The 20281-nt window shown below is 43.9% G+C and overlaps 1 protein-coding gene across 1 annotated transcript in view; it reads left to right on the top strand.

Moving 5' to 3' along the window:
- Window positions 1-20281, top strand: part of rabgap1l (RAB GTPase activating protein 1-like) — a 550110-nt gene that overhangs the window by 31418 nt on the left and 498411 nt on the right. Inside the window, exons 3-4 of the mRNA XM_067990829.1 lie at window positions 3832-4003; window positions 18364-18571. Of these exons, the coding sequence (XP_067846930.1) occupies window positions 3832-4003; window positions 18364-18571 (380 nt within the window). The remainder of the gene's footprint in view (window positions 1-3831; window positions 4004-18363; window positions 18572-20281) is intronic.

Here is a 20281-nt window from a genome sequence, read left to right as displayed (position 1 = left end):
AACTAAGTCACTCGACTTTTGAAACCAGGTGTGTGTTTTATTCACGTTGTAAACGACCGTACTGAATTATAACACTTACTAAAAATGCAACTGTGTTTTGACCTTGTGATTTTGTTGAGTGAACCTCCCACGGCATTGCTGATGGTTAGTTGGAGGAAATGGGCAAGTGTTTTTTAAGCTGAGTTTGTTGTGACGAGACAACATGCTGGTGGTTCTGGGCCACTTCTGTCGCAACACCACTATTGATGGGAGGACTGAATAGCAAGCATTTCCGTGTTACCTATTGAAAGTAACTGACGCAGGTGCTGCTGTTACACTTTCGGTGTTATCTCTAAGTGTTAAAGAAGCGCTGCTAAACATGACAAACATGATGTCTCAATTTTATGTACAGTTACACCTGTTCATAATTTAAAGTCATTTGTTTTAAATTATTGGATAATACAATTGTTTTTAGCAATAAAAAGCCTCCTGTGCTCCGTTATTTCAAATGCTTAATTTGAATTACTGGATAATTCAAAAGATTTTCGTGCACAGTGATGATTTTGTACATGCCAAATAGACTACCATGATCGCAAAATGCTGCACAAACCCCATTCCTCCAATTGGTTTCATAATCAGTGTTCAGAATTCACACAATGTTAGTTTTGTGGTCCAATGCGCTAAAACCTACATCAGAAATTCCCAGAGACTTTGCCTATTCAGAGTGTTTAATGCGCTACCATTTTTGATGATAAGAACATAAGAAATAGGAGCAGGAGTAGGCCAATCGGCCCCTCGAGCCTGCTCCGCCATTCAATAAGATCATGGCTGATCTGATCCTAACCTCAAATCTAAATTCATGTCCAATTTCCTGCCCGCTCCCCGTAACCCCTAATTCCCTTTACTTCTAGGAAACTGTCTATTTCTGTTTTAAATTTATTTAATGATGTAGCTTCCACAGCTTCCTGGGGCAGCAAATTCCACAGACCTACTACCCTCTGAGTGAAGAAGTTTCTCCTCATCTCAGTTTTGAAAGAGCAGCCCCTTATTCTAAGATTATGCCCCCTAGTTCTAGTTTCACCCATCCTTGGGAACATCCTTACCGCATCCACCCGATCAAGCCCCTTCACAATCTTATATGTTTCAATAAGATCGCCTCTCATTCTTCTGAACTCCAATGAGTAGAGTCCCAATCTACTCAACCTCTCCTCATACGTCCACCCCCTCATCCCTGGGATTAACCGAGTGAACCTTCTTTGTACTGCCTCGAGAGCAAGTATGTCTTTTCTTAAGTATGGAGACCAAAACTGTATGCAGTATTCCAGTTGCGGTCTCACCAATACCTTATATAACTGCAGCAATACCTCCCTGTTTTTATATTCTATCCCCCTAGCAATAAACGCCAACATTCCGTTGGCCTTCTTGATCACCTGCTGCACCTGCATACTAACTTTTTGATTTTCTTGCACTCAGACCCCCAGATCCCTTTGTACTGCAGTACTTTCCAGTTTCTTGCCATTAAGATAATAACTTGCTCTCTGATTTTTCCTGCCAAAGTGCATAACCTCACATTTTCCAATATTGTACTGCATCTGCCAAATCTCCGCCCACTCACCCAGCCTGTCTATATCCCCTTGTAGGTTTTTTATGTCCTCCTCACTCTCTACTTTCCCTCCCATCTTTGTATCATCTGCAAACTTTGATACGTTACACTCGGTCCCCTCCTCCAAATCGTTAATATAGATTGTAAAGAGTTGGGGACCCAGCACCGACCCCTGCGGAACACCACTGGCCACTGGTTGCCAGTCCGAGAATGAACCATTTATCCAAACTCTCTGCTTCCTGTTAGATAACCAATCCTCCACCCATGCCAGAATATTACCCCCAATCCAGTGATTCTTTATCTTGAGCAATAATCTTTTATGTGGCACCTTGTCGAATGCCTTCTGGAAGTCTAAATACACTACGTCCACTGGTTCCCCTTTATCCACCCTGTACATTATGTCCTCAAAGAACTCAAGCAAATTTGTCAGACATGACTTCCCCTTCATAAAGCCATGCTGACTTTGTCCTATTAAATTATGTTTATCCAAATGTTCCGCTATAATAGACTCCAAAATTTTACCCACCACAGATGTTAGGCTAACTGGTCTATAATTTCCAGCCTTCTGCCTACTACCCTTTATTAAATAAGGGTGTTACATTAGCAGTTTTCCAATCTGCCGGGACCTTTGCCGAGTCCAGAGAATTTTGGAAAATTATTACCAAAGCATCCACAATCCCTACTGCCACTTCCCTCAAGACCCTAGGATGTAAGCCATCAGGTCCAGGGGATTTATCCGCCTTGAGTCCCATTAATTTACTGAGTACCAATTCCTTAGTGATTTTAATCGTATTTCGCTCCTCCCCCCCCCAGAGCCCCCTGTTTGTCCAGTGTTGGGATATTCTTAGTGTCCTCTACCGTAAAGACTGAAACAAAATATTTGTTCAGCATTTTTGCCATCTCCATGTTTCCCACCATTAATTTCCCGGTCTCATCCTGTAAGGGACCTACGTTTGCCTTAGCCACCCTTTTTCTTTTTATATAACTATAGAAACTCTTGCCATCTGTTTTTATATTTTTTGCTAATTTATTTTCATAATCTATCTTCCCTTTCTTAATCAGTCCTTTAGTTACTTTTTGCTGTCTTTTGAAGACTTCCCAATCTTCTATCCTCCCACTAAGTTTGGCTACCTTATATGTCTTGTTTTTAGTCGGATACTATCCTTAATTTCTTTACTTCGCCACGGATGGCTGTCATTTCTTTTACACCCTTTTTTCCTCAGTGGAATATATATTTTTTGAAAGTTGTAAAATAACTCCTTAAATGAACACCACTGCTCATGTACCATCTTACCCTTTAATCTATTTTCCCAGTCCACTTTTATCAATTCCGCTCTCATACCATTATAGCCTCCTTTATTCAAGTTCAATACGCTTGTTTGAGAACCAACCTTCTCACCCTCTAATTGGATATGGAATGTAACCATGTTATGGTCACTCATTCCAAGGGGATCCTTAACTAGGACATTATTAATTAATCCTGGCTCATTACACAGGACCAGGTCCAAGGTTGCCTGCCCCCTTGTAGGATCAGTTACATACTGCTCAAGAAATCCATCCCTAATACACTCAATAAACTCTTCCTCAAGGCTGCCCTGCCCAATTTGATTTGTCCAGTTAATATGATAGTTAAAATCCCCCATAATTATAGCTGTTCCCTTATTACATGCCCCGACTATTTCCTGATTAATACTTCTTCCAGCAGAGTTGCAACTATTAGGAGGCCTATATACTACGCCCACTAGTGTTTTTTTCCCCTTATTATTCCTTATCTCTACCCAAACTGTTTCATTATCCTGATCCTTTGTCCCAATATCATTTCTCTGTATTAGTGATTCCTTCCTTTATTAACATAGCCACCCCACCTCCCCTTCCTTCCTGCCTGTCCTTCCTGATTGTTAGATACCCTGGCATATTTAATGTCAAAAGCTGCCACCGTTCATTTCGGAGCTGCAGGGGAGCTGTGAAATGAAAGAGTTTGTTGTAAATGTAAAATACGAGACTATGATCTATGCAGGTATGTGCCAATTTTATTTGAGTGGTGAGTTGTTTTGATTTCTAGTATAAATTGTTTTGTATTCCCAATACAATCCCTTTGAATGAAGTGACCTTTAACTCCACTTTAAGTGGAGTTGGTGATCTTGAGACTGCCAGTGACTGAATAATTGCGTTGAATTGCAATTTGCCAATGTGTGTCCATGCATTGAGAATTTTACTGCAGTGTGTTATTTTGTCTTCACTGGCCACAGATAGCTTGCAATGGGAATGAGCAGCAGCTAAAGAAGGCACTGGAAGAAGGCCAGAAAGATGAAGTGATAGCTGGAGCAGGAGGAGAAGTGGGATGTAGAAGCCTGACGACGCGTGAAGCATCGGCGAAACAAAAGCCTCTGCAATTAATCTTAGATTCCTCCACAATGGAAGGTAATGAAACAATTACTGACGTGCGCCTAGAGCAATTATAACTGCACACTTCTAGTGCACAGAGAACATGTACATACATGCTGATAATACACAAGAAGCAGTCTGCTCTGTGCTATTGATTTTACTGTTCATATTTTCACAGGAGGTTAGTCTTTGACAGTCATAAGGGTAAGTATGGTATTGTGAAATCAGTAAGATTTCTTGACACATACTTTGACCACCATGAATGTCTTAATCCTGCAACGCTCCAGTCCATGGGGATGGGGTGAAAACCTATGTTGAGGCTCCACCAGCCTTCGAGTGCTGCAGTGGAAATTTTAATGAATCAATTAATTCGTTTTATTTGACTGTCCCTACTCCTTTTTATGTGTCTCCGTGCTGTGAACTGTTGCCAGCTTGATCAGGAATTCACTTTGTAGGAGATATTGGACATAAACCAGTGCCCAACCCCTTGATGGCAAAGCAAATATCCTGCACCAGCATGTTTCCCAAATGAAATTCTTTGTCGTCCTGCACACCCCGTAAGTAAGGTTAGCATGTTAAAGAGGAAATATACCATATAGCTTGCACTTCTTGTGTCCTGTATTGGGTGTCAGAATGTGGCCATATTCAGTTGTCTAACTCCCTTCCCCCCCCCCACCAAGCATTAAATGCATTCATGCTTCATCAGTGAGGACAGCGAATCTGTTTCCTGAGACAGGACTGTACTTGGCTTAACTGCTTGAAGGTTGGATTACAGATTTGACTCTTTACTAGAAGCTCAGATACTTTATCATTGCTTGAAAATCTGTGCCATGTGCACGAGGCATTGTGTGAAACCAGTTCAATCTACTATAAGCAGTTTTACTGCTTCTGTATTTACTATATACAGAGAAATCGTCCAAGGATCACAGGAGAAATTACCTTTTGCCGTCACTTATGTCCTCGGTTCTGGCCTCTCCTGGTTTTATCACCCCAAAGGTTGTCTTAGGTATTTAATATCTCAAATGTGGGTTATAAAACTGTCTGTGGACTGCTGTGACCACATGCAATATGAATAGTAAATGTTTTGTCAAATTGATATTCCATTATTTGATCAGGTTAATGGTTATGTAGTGTCCTTTTACTTGTTGCAAGGACAAGACATTAATCTTCAGTACAGAATGTTGAATTAGGTGGATTAGGTAAAAGTTAATTGAACTAAATGAATCTGATCATAACTCTTGCTCTGTTTGTTCATTCATTGTGATTTGTACTCCAAAAAAAAATTGTTCTCAGGAGGTGGGTGATGCCGACAAGGCTGCATTTATTGCCTATCCACTGTTACTCTGAGATGGCTATGGTGGGCCTTTTTCCATGAACCCCTGCAGTCCTTGTTCTGATGGTGCACCCACAATGATGTTAGGTACGCAATCTAGCAACAGTGAGGGAACAGCAATATATGCTCAAGTCAGGATGTTGTGTGACTTGGAGGGGAACTCGGGTGTGTTGGAGTTCCCACAACATTGCTGCTCTTATCCTTCTTGGTGGTAGAGGTTGCAGGGGAGGAAGGTGCTGTCCAAGAAAGGTTGATGAGTTGCTGCAGTGTACCCTGTAGATCGTAATTACTGCAGCCACGGTGCGCCGGGGTGGAGGAAGTAGATATTGAGTCCATTGGCAGGGGAACCAATCAGGTTAACTGCTCAGTCCTGGTGTCAAGCTTTTTGAATATTGTTGCAGCTGCGCCGTTTAGGGGAGCGGTGAGTATTCCCTCATGCTCCTGACTTGAGCCTTGTAAATGTTGGAGAACTTTGAGGGTCAGGAGGTGAGCCACTCATTGCAGAGTACCCAGCTTTTGCCTCGTAATTTTGAAAGGGCTGGTCATGTTCAACTTCTGGTCACTGGTGACCCCCAGGATATTGATGGTGGCGGACTCCGTGAGGTTGGTAACGTTGAAGGTCGGGGGAAATTGCTGGGATTTCTCTTTTTCATAATGTTTATTACCTGGCATTTACATAACGCGAATGTTACCTGCCACTTGTCAATCCAGGTCCTGCTGTAGGCTGGCATGGCCTGTTTCAATATCAGGGGAGTTGTGAATGGACCCAGGCCATCTGGTTACAGATTGTGGTGGTATACAATTCTGCTACTGGTAGCTCACAACGCCTTGTGGATGCTCAGTTTTGGGTTGCTAGATTAGTCCTTAGTCTGTCCCACTTAGCACTGTGGTAATGCCTCACAGTGGAGACAAGCCTTTTTTGCCTTTACAAGGACTGTACGGTGGTCCCGTCTACCAATGTGATAGTGGAGAACGTGTCTGCTATAGCTAGGTTGGTCAGGACATGGTCAAGTTTGTTGCTTTGTCGTATTGGTTCCCTCACCACGTGATGCAGGTGCACTCTGGCAAATATGGCCTTCAGGCCTCGGCCAGCTCGATCGGCGGTGGTACTACTGAGCTACTCTTGGTGATGGACGTTGAAGTCCCTCACCCAGACTACATTCTGTATCCTCGTTTCCCTCAGAGCTTCCTCCAAATGATGTTCAATATGGAGGAGTATTGACTTTTCAGTTGAGTGGAGTGGTAGGTGGTGATTAGCAGGGGATTACCTTGACCTTGTTTGACCTGAAGCCACGAGACTTTGTAGGAATGTTGAGAACTCCCAGGGCCAATCCCACCCAACTTACATAATTCTATAAAATCACTTCTCAGATGCCTCCTTTCCAAGTGGAAAATTCCAAGTCTCTCCAATCTTTCCTCTTAACTCAGACCCCTGATGCAGGAATCAGCCTTGTGGCTCTTCTCTGCACTACCTTCCTGGACCTCTAGAGTCCAGCAATGCCATTGTTTAAAAAAACCTATGACATAGATTACATTTGGGATGTAGAGAATGAACTGTAGTTCTTGGCCAGTCCTGGTTTGCCATTGCTCTCTGAAGTGGTGGGATGACTTATTTCAGATAAGATAAGCTGAGGATGTAAGTGTGCGACAGTCCCTAGGGTATGAAAGAAATTAACACAGAAGCAACGTGAAAATAGCAGAACGGTATTAAACTTACACATGCTTATTTCTTGATCAGAAAATAAAGTGTTCAGAGTCCTTACTCGGAATCTTTGAAGAGTCTTCTGATAATTGTTTATACAGTGCAGGTTTCTGCACCCAAAGTTCTATCTCTCTGCAGTGACCTGGAAATACTGTTGAATAGGGAAAGCTAGGAGCCAAATGTATCTCTTCACATGTTTTTTTTACACCTCAGATCAAAGCATCTTTGAAGAAATCCCAATTTTTTTCTAGACAGATAAGTGATCGGTGTTAATTATCTCTATTGCCCAAGTATATGGGACATGAATAGCAGCCCTCCTCGCTGTTTGGAGAGTTGTTTACCAGCTCAGGTTTGAGACAAAACCTATTGGAATTTTACGCCCTTATATGAAACATTATGCCTCTGCAAGTTATTGCATGCCTGCAGTGTTTCACAACCAGGAAAGGGATAATTTCTCTGCAATTAACAAGGAATGCCTTCAGGCAGTATTGTGTATTTTGCACTGCTTTCTTCCAGTAAAAGATTCTTTATAGAAGGCAGCTAACAGAATTCCAAGTTAATTTCACAGTACATTAGCTTAGTTGAAGTTCATGTGAAAAGATCTAACACAGCAATTTTATAATATGTTGCAGGAGAGAGCCTTACTTCCATCACAGACACTTCCTTGCAAAAGAAAAATCCTCTTTTGGCATAAATGCATCTTGTGATGCTGTTCTCTATTGGATTTACATGCTTAGGTATGCTATCTCATGAGGCATCAAGCACCTAATAGGCTAGAGTTAATGGTTGTTACATATAGCTTTCAGACATTGAGAATCTGGTGCAGGACAAGTCTGTCGGTTCTCGGACAGACAACCTGACAGCCATTTGTTATATAGGAACAGGAGGAGGCCATTCAGTCCCTTGAGCCTGTTCCGCCATTCAGTTAGATTATGGTTGATCTGTATCTTAACTCTGTCCACCCGCCTTGGTTCCGTAACCCTTAATACCCTTACCTAACAAAAATCTATCAATCTCATTTTGAAATTTTCAATTGACCCCCAGCCTCAACAGCTTTTTGGGGGAGAGAGTTCAAGATTTCCACTACCCTTTGTGTGAAGAAATGCTTCCTGACATCACCCCTGAACGGCCTGGCTCTAATTTTAAGGTTAAGCTCCCTTGTTCTGGACTCTCACCAGAGGAAATAGTTTCTCCCTATCTACGCTACTAAATTAGGTGCCAGCCGTGGCTTAGTGGGTAGCACTCTCGTCTCTCAGTTAGTAGGTTATGAGTTCAAGTCTCACTCCAGAGACTTGAGCATATAATCCAGGCTGACACTCCAGTGAATGAGGGAGATGAGGGAGTGCTGCACTGTCAGAGATGCCGTCTTTTGGATAAGATGTTAAACCAAGGCCTTCTCAGGTGGACGTGTAAGATCTGATGCACTATTTTGAATAAGAGTTGGGGAGTTCTCCCTGGTGTCCTGGCCAATATTTATCCCTCAACCAACATCAGTAAAACTGATCATCTGGTCATTATCACATTGCTGTTTGTGGGATCTTGCTGTGCACAAATTGGATGCCTAAATTACAACAGTGACTACACTTCAAAAGTACTTAATTGTCTGTAAAATGCTTTGGGACATCCTGAGGTCATGAAAGGCGCTATATAAATGCATGTCTTTTCTTTCAAATCCTTTAATCATCTTAAACACCTCAATTAGATCACCCCTTAGTCTTCTATACTTGAGGGAATACAACCCTATTCTATGCAATCTGTCCTCATAATTTAACCCTTTTAGCCCCGGAATCATTCTAGTGTATCTGCACTGCACCCCTTGCAAGGCCAATATATCCTTCCTGAGGTGCGGTGCCCAGAACTGAACCCAGTGCTCCAGATGGGGTTTAACCAGAGTTCTGTACAACTGTAACATAACTTCACCTCTTTGTATTCCCATTGAGATAAAGGCCAATATTCCATCAGCCTTTTTAATTATTTTATGTACTTGTCCACTAGCGTTTAGTGATTTCTGTACTTGGACCCCTAAATCTCTCTGCTCCTCCACAGTTCCCAGCTTCTCACTATTTAGAAAATACTCTGATCTATCTTTCTTAAGTCCAAAGTGGATGACCTCACACTTGCCCACACTGATCTCCATCTGCCATAGTTTTGTCCACTCACTTAATACAACAAAAGGATTCAACCTTTGGCAGGAAACCAAGGTGTGTCCAAACATTGCTCAATCAGAATACCAAATCAGGTCAGGCTCATCACTTGGATCTCACTAACCCTACATGCTAACACCAGAGCCACCAATAGTGTGGTACTTCCTGAGAGACATTTCAGATTGTAGGTGTTAAAGTGTTTCAACAGGAAGACCAGGGACGTTAACCGGTGCAAAAGGTGGTTTATCTGGATTCAACTTCCAGACTGTCATTAAATACTGAGACACCAGACAATGCTCGCCTAATCAACCTGAAGCAGGGGGTTCAAGAAGGAGTAGGCCATTCGACCACTCGAGCCTGCTCTACCATTTGATAAGATCATGGCTGATCTGATTGCGACCTCAACCCTACTTTCCCGTCTACCTACTATAACCTTTGACTCCCTTGTTAATCAGGAATCTGTCTAACTCAGCCTTAAAAATATTCAATGACCCTGCCTCCACCGCTCTCTGGGGAAGGGAGTTCCACAGACTCACGACCCTCTGAGAAAAAAAAATTTCTCCTCATCTCCGTCTTATTTTTAAACTGTGGCCCCTAGTTCTAGTCTCTCCCACAAGGGGAAAACATCCCCATAGCATCTACCCCTTCTAGTCCCCTCAGGATCTTATATGTTTCAATAAGATCGCCTCTCATTCTTCTAAACTCCAGTGTATACAGGCCCAACTTGTCCAACCTTTCCTCATAAGATAATCCCCTCATCCCAGGAATCAGTCGAGTGAACCGCCTCTAAAGCAATTATATCCTTTCTTAAATGAGACCAAAACTGCACACAGTATTCTAGATGTGATCTCACCAGTGCCCTGTACAACTGTAGCAAAACATCTCTACTTTTATATTCCATTCCCCTTGCAATAAATGACAACATTCCATTTGCCTTCCCAATCACTTGCTGTACCTGCATACTAACTTTTTGTGATTCATATACTAGGACACCCAGATCCCTCTGTACCTCAGAGTTCTGCAATCTCTCTCCATTTAAATAATATACTGCTTTTCTATTCCTCCTGCCAAAGTGGACAAGTTCACATTTTCCCACATTATGCTCCATCTGCCAAATTTTTGCCCACTCACTTAACCTATCTATATCCCTTTGCAGACTCCTTATGTCCTCTTCACTACTTACTTTCCTACCTACCTTTGTGTCATCAGCAAATTTAGCAACCATACATTTGGTCCCTTCATCCAAGTCATTGATATAGATTGTAAACAGTTGAGGCCCAAGCACTGATCCCTCTGGCACTCCACTCATTACATCTTACCAACCTAGAAATGACCCATTTATGCCTACTCTTTTTTTCCTGTTAGCTAACCAATCCTTTATCAATGCTAATATGTTACCCCCTACACCATGAGCTCTTATTTTGTGTAGTAGCCTTTGATGTGGCACCTTGTGAAAAGCCTTCTGGAAATCTAAGTACATCACATCCACAGGATCCCCTTTATCCACGATGCTTATTACTCCCTCAAAGAACTCTAATAAATTAGTCAAACACGATTTCCCTTTCACAAAGCCGTGTTGACTCTGCCTGATTGCATTGAGATTTTCTAAGTGCCCTGCTATAACCTCCTTAACAATAGATTCTAGCATTTTCCCTATGACAGATGTTAAGCTAACTGGCCTGTAGTTTCCTGCTTTCTGTCTCCCTCCTTTCTTGAATAAAGGAGTTACATTCGCTATTTTCCAATCTGATGGGACCCTTCCAGAATCTAGGGAATTTTGGAAAATTAATACCAATGCATCTACTATCTCTGCAGCCAATTCTTTTAAGACCCTAGGATGAAGTCCGTCAGGACCTGGGGACTTGTCAGCTTTTAGTTCTAATAATTTTTTCAGAACCCTTTCCCTGGTGATTGTAAATGTTTTAAGTTCCTCCCTCCCTTTTACCTCTTGATTTACAATTATTTCTGGCATGTTATTTGGATGCAAAATATCTGTTCAATTCATCCGCCATTTCCTTATTCTCCATTATTAATTCCCCAGACTCACTCTCTAGAGGACCAATGCTCACTTTACTTACTCTTTTCCTTTTTAAATACTTCTAGAAACTCTTACTATATTTCTAGCTAGATAGCTTTCTCTTGTACTCTAATTTCTCCCTCCTCATTATTCTTTTAGTCATTCTTTGCTGTTTTTTATATTCTGTCCAATCTTCTGACCTGCCACTAATCTTTGTGGAATTGTATGCATTTTCTTTCAATTTGATGTTATCTTTAACTTCCTTAGTTAGCCATGGATGGTACGTCCTTCCCCTAGAGTCTTTCTTTCTCACTGGAATGTATCTTTGCTGAGTGTTATGAAATATCTCATTAAATGTCTGCCACTGCATCTCCACTGACCGATCCCTTAACCTAAGTTCCCAGTTCACTTTAGCCAGCTCTGTCTTCATGCCCTCATAATTGCCCTTATTTAAGTTTAAAATACTAGTCTTAGACTTACTCTTCTCTCCCTCAAACTGAATGCAAAATTCAATCATATCATTTACAGTCGAAAAAGAGGATAGCATGCCGGAAATCCCAAGAAAACTAATATTGAATCGGGGACAGGGACTCGATAAAATTAACATAAGTAAAGCAACAGTAATGAAGAAAATAATAGCACGAAAGGGTGACAAATCCCCAGGACCAGATGGTTTCCATCCCAGGGTTTTAAAGAAAGTAGGTGAGCAGATTGCAGATGCCCTAACTACAATCTTCAAAGTTCTCTAGATTCAGGAACTGTCCCTCCAGATTGGAAAATTGCACATGTCACTCCGCTTTTTAAGAAAGGAGAGAGAGGGAAACCAGGGAATTATAGACCTGTTAGCCTAACATCTGTTGTGGGGAAAATGCTGGAGTCTATAATTAAGGATAGGGTGACTGAACACCTCGAGAATTTTCAGTTAATCAGGGAGAGCCAGCATGGATTTGTGAAAGGTAGGTCGTGCCTGACAAACCTGATTGAATTTTTTGAAGAGGTGACTAAAGTAGTTGACAGGGGAATGTCAGTGGATGTTATTTATATGGACTTCCAGAAGGCATTTGATAAGGTCCCACATAAGAGACTGTTAGCTAAGATAGAAGCCCATGGAATCGAGGGAAAAGTATGGACTTGGTTAGGAAGTTGACTGAGCGAAAGGCGACGAGAGTAGGGATAATGGGTAGGTACTCACATTGGCAGGATGTGACTAGTGGAGTCCCGCAGGGATCTGTCTTGGGGCCTCAATTATTCACAATATTTATTAACTACTTAGATGAAGGCATAGAAAGTCTCATATCTAAGTTTGCCGATGACACAAAGATTGGTGGCATTGTAAGCAGTGTCGATGAAAACATAAAATTACAAAGGGATATTGATAGATTAGGTGAATGGGCAAAATTGTGGCAAATGGAATTCAATGCAGACAAATGTGAGTTCATCCACTTTGGATCAAAAAAGGACAGAACAGGGTACTTTCTAAATGGTAAAAAGTTAAAAACTGTGGATGTCTAAAGGGACTTAGGGGTTCAGGTACTGTGAGCAGTTCTGGGCACCGCACCTTCGGAAGGACATATTGGCCTTGGAGGGAGTGCAGCGTAGGTTTACTGGAATGATACCCGGACTTCAAGGGTTAAGTTACGAGGAGAGATTACACAAATTGGGGTTGTATTCTCTCGAGTTTCGAAGGTTAAGGGGTGATCTGATCGAAGTTTATCAGATATTAAGGGGAACGGATAGGGTGGATAGAGAGAAACTATTTCCGCTGGTTGGGGATTCTAGGAGTAGCGGGCACAGTCCAAAAATGAGAGCCAGACCTTTCAGGAGCGAGATTAGAAAATATTTCTACACACAAAGGGTGGTAGAAGTTTGGAACTCTCTTCCGCAAACGGCAATTGATACTAGCTCAATTGCTAAATTTAAATGTGAGATAGCTAGCTTTTTGGCAACCAAAGGTATTAAGGGATATGGGCCAAAGGCAGGTATATGGAGTTAGATCACAGATCAGCCATGATCTTATCAAATGGCGGAGCAGGCACGAGGGGCTGAATGGCCTACTCCTGTTCCTATGTTCCTATTGTGATCATTTGGGAGTCCAAGTACAGAAATCATTAAAAGCTAGTGCACAGGTACAAAAATCAGTCAATAAGGTTAATGCAGTGTTGGCCTTTGCTAAGGGGGCTGGAATACAGTTGGGGAGGAAGTTATGCTTCAGTTGTATAGAGCCATGGTCAGTCCCCATCTGGAGTACTGTGTTTAGTTCTGGGCACCGCACCTCAGGAAGGATATATTGGCCTTGGAGGGGCTGCAGCGCAGATTCACCAGAATGATACCGGGGCTTAGAGGGTTAAATTATGAGGACAGGTTGCATAAACTTGGCTTATATTCCCTTGAGTTTAGAAGATTGAGGCGTCAAAAGCAAAATACTGCGCATGTTGGAAATTTGAAATAAAAACAGAAAATGCTGGAAATCCTCAGCAAGTGAGGCAGCATCTGTGGAGAAAGAAACAGAGTTAACATTTCAGGTCGATGGCCTTTTGTCAGAACTGGAAGAAGTTGAAGATTTAACACTTTAAGCAATTACAGAGCCAGGGAAAGGGATGGAGGGATAGGAGGAAAGAACAAAAGGGAAGGTCTCTGATAGGGTGGAGGGCAGGAGTGATTAAATGACAAAAGGGAAGGAGGGTGGTAATGGGACAAGTAAACTAACAAAGGATGGCTCTAGAGGAGTAAATGGCAACAGCAGAACCATTACCAGCACCTGCTGCCCGAAAAATGGGAGCAGTGGTCATGATCTGAAGTTATTGAAATCATTATTGAGTCCAGAGGTTGTAAAGTGCCTAATCGAAAGATTGGGGGAATGACCTGATTGAGGTGTTTAAAATGTTAAAAGGATTCGATAGAGAAACTATTTCCTCTGGTGGGGGAATCAAGAACATGGGACATAATCTTAAAATTAAAGCTTGGGAAATTAGGAAGCACTTTTTTACACAAAAGGCAGCGGAAATCTGGAGCTCTCTTCCCCCAAATGGCTGCGGATTCTGGGGGGTCAGTTGACTCTTTGAAGACTGAGATTGATAGATTTTTTGTTAAGTAAGAGTATCAAGGGATATAGAGCAAAGGTGGGTAAAAGGAGTTGAGGTACTGATCAGCCATGATCTAATTGAATGGCGGAGCAGCCTCGAGGGGCTGAATTGCCTATGTTTGTTTCTATGATCCTATCCCAGTTTCATATGAGTCAAGAAATTGTGACCTCCAATTTTTTAAATTTGAAAATACACATACATGATTTGTAAAGTCACTGACCAGTTTTGTCACATTCTGTCGAGGAGAATATCGGCACATTTAGGCTGTGCACATGTTGGCAAGCGCATGTTTTTTGGAAGTTAGGATAATCTGAAGAGTTCTTAGGGTTTGGTTGAGTCATTGGACGTCCAGGGTCCTGTCTAGTCACAAGGTAGGGTCACAGCCATTGTGGGGGCGCAGGGAGGGGTTGTTAGTCTGTAGTTCCGGGCTGATGCTGGGAGGGGTTGTTAGTCTGTAGTTCTGTGCTGACGCTGGGAGGGGTTGTTAGTCTGTAGTTCCGGGCTGATGCTGGGAGGGGTTGTTAGTCTGTAGTTCTGTGCTGACGCTGGGAGGGGTTGTTAGTCTGTAGTTCTGTGCTGACGCTGGGAGGGGTTGTTAGTCTGTAGTTCTGTGCTGATGCTGGGAGGGGTTGTTAGTCTGTAGTTCTGTGCTGACGCTGGGAGGGGTTGTTAGTCTGTAGTTCTGTGCTGATGCTGGGAGGGGTTGTTAGTCTGTAGTTCTGTGCTGACGCTGGGAGGGGTTGTTAGTCTGTAGTTCCGGGCTGATGCTGGGAGGGGTTGTTAGTCTGTAGTTCTGTGCTGATGCTGGGAGGGGTTGTTAGTCTGTAGTTCTGTGCTGATGCTGGGAGGGGTTGTTAGTCTGTAGTTCTGTGCTGACGCTGGGAGGGGTTGTTAGTCTGTAGTTCCGGGCTGATGCTGGGAGGGGTTGTTAGTCTGTAGTTCTGTGCTGACGCTGGGAGGGGTTGTTAGTCTGTAGTTCTGTGCTGATGCTGGGAGGGGTTGTTAGTCTGTAGTTCTGTGCTGACGCTGGGAGGGGTTGTTAGTCTGTAGTTCCGGGCTGATGCTGGGAGGGGTTGTTAGTCTGTAGTTCTGTGCTGACGCTGGGAGGGGTTGTTAGTCTGTCGTTCTGTGCTGACGCTGGGAGGGGTTGTTAGTCTGTAGTTCTGTGCTGATGCTGGGAGGGGTTGTTAGTCTGTAGTTCCGTGCTGATGCTGGGAGGGGTTGTTAGTCTGTACTTCTGTGCTGATGCTGGGAGGGGTTGTTAGTCTGTAGTTCTGTGCTGATGCTGGGAGGGGTTGTTAGTCTGTAGTTCTGTGCTGATGCTGGGAGGGGTTGTTAGTCTGTAGTTCTGTGCTGATGCTGGGAGGGGTTGTTTGTCTGTAGTTCCGGGCTGATGCTGGGAGGGGTTGTTAGTCTGTCGTTCCGTGCTGATGCTGGGAGGGGTTGTTAGTCTGTAGTTCCGTGCTGACGCTGGGAGGGGTTGTTAGTCTGTAGTTCCGTGCTGACGCTGGGAGGGGTTGTTAGTCTGTCGTTCTGTGCTGACGCTGGGAGGGGTTGTTAGTCTGTAGTTCCGGGCTGATGCTGGGAGGGGTTGTTAGTCTGTCGTTCTGTGCTGACGCTGGGAGGGGTTGTTAGTCTGTAGTTCCGGGCTGACGCTGGGAGGGGTTGTTAGTCTGTAGTTCCGTGCTGACGCTGGGAGGGGTTGTTAGTCTGTAGTTCAGTGCTGACGCTGGGAGGGGTTGTTAGTCTGTAGTTCTGTGCTGACGCTGGGAGGGGTTGTTAGTCTGTAGTTCTGTGCTGACGCTGGGAGGGGTTGTTAGTCTGTAGTTCTGTGCTGACGCTGGGAGGGGTTGTTAGTCTGTAGTTCCGGGCTGACGCTGGGAGGGGTTGTTAGTCTGTAGTTCCGTGCTGACGCTGGGAGGGGTTGTTAGTCTGTAGTTCTGTGCTGACGCTGGGAGGGGTTGTTAGTCTGTAGTTCTGTGCTGACGCTGGGAGGGGTTGTTAGTCTGTAGTTCCGGGCTGATGCTGGGAGGGGTTGTTAGTCTGTAGTTCCGGGCTGATGCTGGGAGGGGTTGTTCGTCTGTAGTTCCGTGCTGATGCTGGGAGGGGTTGTTAGTCTGTAGTTCCGAGCTGATGCTGGGAGGGGTTGTTCGTCTGTAGTTCCGTGCTGACGCTGGGAGGGGTTGTTAGTCTGTAGTTCCGTGCTGATGCTGGGAGGGGTTGTTAGTCTGTAGTTCCGTGCTGACGCTGGGAGGGGTTGTTAGTCTGTCGTTCTGTGCTGACGCTGGGATGGGTTGTTAGTCTGTCGTTCTGTGCTGACGCTGGGAGGGGTTGTTCGTCTGTAGTTCCGTGCTGACGCTGGGAGGTGTTCTGAGCCAAGTGGGCTGCCAGGAAAGAGCTCCAGACCGCCTGGCAGCTGCTGAGTTCCCGGTGTAGACCATACGTTACCAACTCCGATTGACCTATATCTCACAGTTGTTTCAGCTGCGTATTTGTTGTAGGCAGGGTTGTGCTTTGCTACAGTGGAGCAATGCACCTTCTTGTGGCTAGTACTGACAGTTGTGCTAGCCTACACTTTCCAGGAGGGGCTCGCACTCCAGTAGGTTTGTTGAGTCCATATTATGCTGTTACCGTCCAGTGAGCCGGAGGATTCAGTGAACGATCGTTCCACGGTTGCTTCCTGGGCATCCCTGAAACAGGTGTTTATAGATAATACAATGTAAAACAACAGCCTTCACCAAACGTCATTGTTTGCAGTCATGGAAGGGGTTTCATTTGGCAGCTCTGTCCTGGTGGCTGGAGTCTCTGTTCCCTTAGAAAGACCTCCCTCCTCCTTGTTTGTTTGCCGCAATGATACGATTGGTAGAACAAAGAAAGATGACTTAGTTTTAGGGTCTTTTTCGATCTTCTGCTGAGCATGCTTCACGCACTGCGCTGTCCCACCCGCCCAGCTGTCGACTCAGGCCTTGCAGGGAGCGGACCTAATTTAACTGTGTCTAATTTTAGGAATGTATTGATGCTGCAGGGTAAGGCACCAAATCATAGAATCATAGGAATTTATGGCACAGAAGCAGGCCATTCAGCCCATTGTGTCTGTGCCAGCCGAGAAAGAGCTATCCAACCTAATCCCACTTTCTAGCACTTGGCCCGTAGCCCTGTAGGTTACGGCACTTCAAGTGCATATCCAAGTACTTTTAAATGCAATGAGGGTTTCTGCCTCTACCATCCTTTCAGGCAGTGAGTTCCAGACCCCGACCACCCTCTGGGTGAAAACATTTCATCCTCAGCTCCCCTCTAGTCCTTCTATCAATTACTTTAAATCTATGCCCCCTATTGACCTCTCTGCTAAGGGAAATAGGTCCTTCCTGTCCACTCTATCGAGGCCCCTCATAATTTGATACACCTCAATTAAATCTCCCCTCGGCTTCCTCTGTTCCAAAGAAAACCACTCCAGCCTATCCAATCTTTCCTCATAGCTAAAATTCTCCAGTCCTGGCAACATCCTCGTAAATCTCCTCTGCACCCTGTCCAGTGCAATCACATCTTTCCTGTAATGTGGTGACCAGAACTGTACACAGTACTCAAGCTGTGGCCTCACTAGTGTTTTATACAGTTTTAGCATAACCGCCCTGCTCTTATATTCTATGCCTCGGCTAATAAAGGAAAGTATCCCATATGCCGCCTTAACCACTTTATCTATCTGTCCTGCTACCTTCAGGGATCTGTGGACATGCACTGCAAGGTCCCTTACTTCCTCTACACCTCTCAGTATCTTCCCTTTTGTTGTGTATTCCCTGGCCTTGTTTGCCCTCCCCAAATTCCTCAGAGGGAGGTGGTCACTTGATGCGCGTTTTCCTAGAACACGTGGCCCAGTGCCACTCTACTCAGTGGACAATGCTCCTTAAAAGCAAGAAGGCCTTATTATGTAGGCAAGCCTTTGCTGTCTAATGAAGGGTACGCTCCCAAAACTTCACAACTAGTCTGTTCTCTTTACAGATGCTGACTGACCTGGTGTGTATTTACAGCATTTCTGTTTCTGGAAAAAGCACTGCAGGCCAGGAGTCCGTGTCACTTGTACCTGTTGTGAGCAGTATTAATCCATATGTATTTTCAACAGAGCTGCCTGCACCAAAGTCTGCATCGCCCACTGCCGAGGAAGAGGAGAGTGTGCTGTTCAACAAGTTGACGTACCTGGGGTGCACGAAGGTGACTTCGCCACGCAACGAGGCAGAGGCTCTTCGTGTCATGGCCAACCTGCGTGCCAACTGCCAAGTTCCTATTCACGTTACCCTGTATGTGCCTAATGTAGGAGATGGATCTGTAAGGTAGGCTGGCCATTTAGTCCAATAAAATTGCACAGTCATTTTTCAGACTTTACTTATGAGATGGTGCAAACAGTAAACAATGGGGATATTTATCACTCGTTTAACAAAAAAAAAGCCCCAAAGATGGCATACAAACCTTTGTCTTGTGCTCATGGTGAGTGATGTCTATCTGGGAACGGCACACTTTTTGATGTTTGACAGTGTCAGCATCAATTGATCCCAGGTAGCCGCAACCACAGAAGATCACCCCTTCTGCGCACCTGTGTGAAATTTGTACATTTGAAATACCAGAGTTCTCATAGTAAGACTGTCGATTATGCTAAATTATGGTCCTGTTTTCTGCGGATTCCCAGTGCCCACCGGGAACCTGACAGAGACTGCCCAAACTCATTGTCAGTACCATTGTCAGAGACTCCAGCCATCAGGACCATTGTGATGAGCAGAGGGAGACATTTTTCTTCACGTCTGCCTGTGACGATCCGGATTCTTTCCCCTCAGTCTGGTTCAGTAATAACTGAAGTCGAATACATTTTAAAGTTCAACACATCTTTAATAGCAGGGTTCTTAGTCTGCAGCATTGATTTGGACTCCTGATAGAGTCCCTCTATGCTGGCAGAGCAAGAACAACAACATACAGAAATCCACACGTTTTTATACAGATGAATAGGGGTTGGAACATACTTAACGAGGGTCAACACCAATCATAAGCCGGGCACAGGTTGCCATGCGAGGTTACATTATTTCCGGCCAATCATAAATCGTCCATGTGCTGATCATGTTGCTGTTAGACATCAAAGGGAATAACTTCCTCACTTTCCAACTTAGAATGTTCTTCCCTGTTCCTTCTGTTCCTTATCTCCCAACCTGGAATGTCTTTCAACTTTGGCTAAGCTCGTTACCTATATTGATCTGCCATAAACATGGAGACATTCAGACCAGTCCTTGACTCACATCAAAGACCTATCATTGATAAGACAATGCAGGCCTGCTGACTAAGCAACCATATGGCCCAGCAGGAGGGCCAGGCCACTTGTATCAATCTCAGTTACTAACTAATTAACCCTTTCTAACCATTTTGCATTCTGCTTCTTTGCCACGTAGACATTTTAATATTTTACCGAAAACTGACCATGTAGGGATTCTCACCTGGGTTGGGTACAGAACCAGGTTTCAGAAATGAAACGGTGTTTCTACCCGACAAGGTGGAAGATTAGACAAAGTCAACATGGATTTATTAAAGGGAAATCATGTTTGACAAACCTACTGGAGTTTTTTGAGGATGTAACTGGTAGAAAGATAAGGGAAAACCAGTGGATGTGGTGTATTTCGATTTTCAGAAGGCCTTTGATAAAGTCCCACATGAGAGGTTAGTGTGCAAAATTAAAGCATATGAGATTGGTTAACAGACAGGAAACGGAGAGTAGGAATAAATGGGTGTTTTTCGGGGTGGCAGGCATTGACTAGTGGAGTACCGCAGGGAACAGAGCTTGGGCCCCAGCTATTCACAATGATTTGGATGAGGGAACCAAATGTAATATTTCCAAGTTTGCTGACGACACAAAACTAGTTGGGATTGTGAGTTGTGAGGAGGATGCAAAGAGGCTTCAAGGCAATTTAGATAAGTTGAGTGAGTGGGCAAATACATGGCAGATGCAGTATAATGTGGATAAATGTGAAGTTATCCACTTCGGAAGGAAAAACAGAAAGGAG

Source organism: Heptranchias perlo, chromosome 9, assembly GCF_035084215.1.
Source record: "Heptranchias perlo isolate sHepPer1 chromosome 9, sHepPer1.hap1, whole genome shotgun sequence".
Lineage (NCBI taxonomy): Eukaryota > Metazoa > Chordata > Chondrichthyes > Hexanchiformes > Hexanchidae > Heptranchias > Heptranchias perlo.
This window is presented reverse-complemented; position numbering and strand designations above follow the sequence as displayed.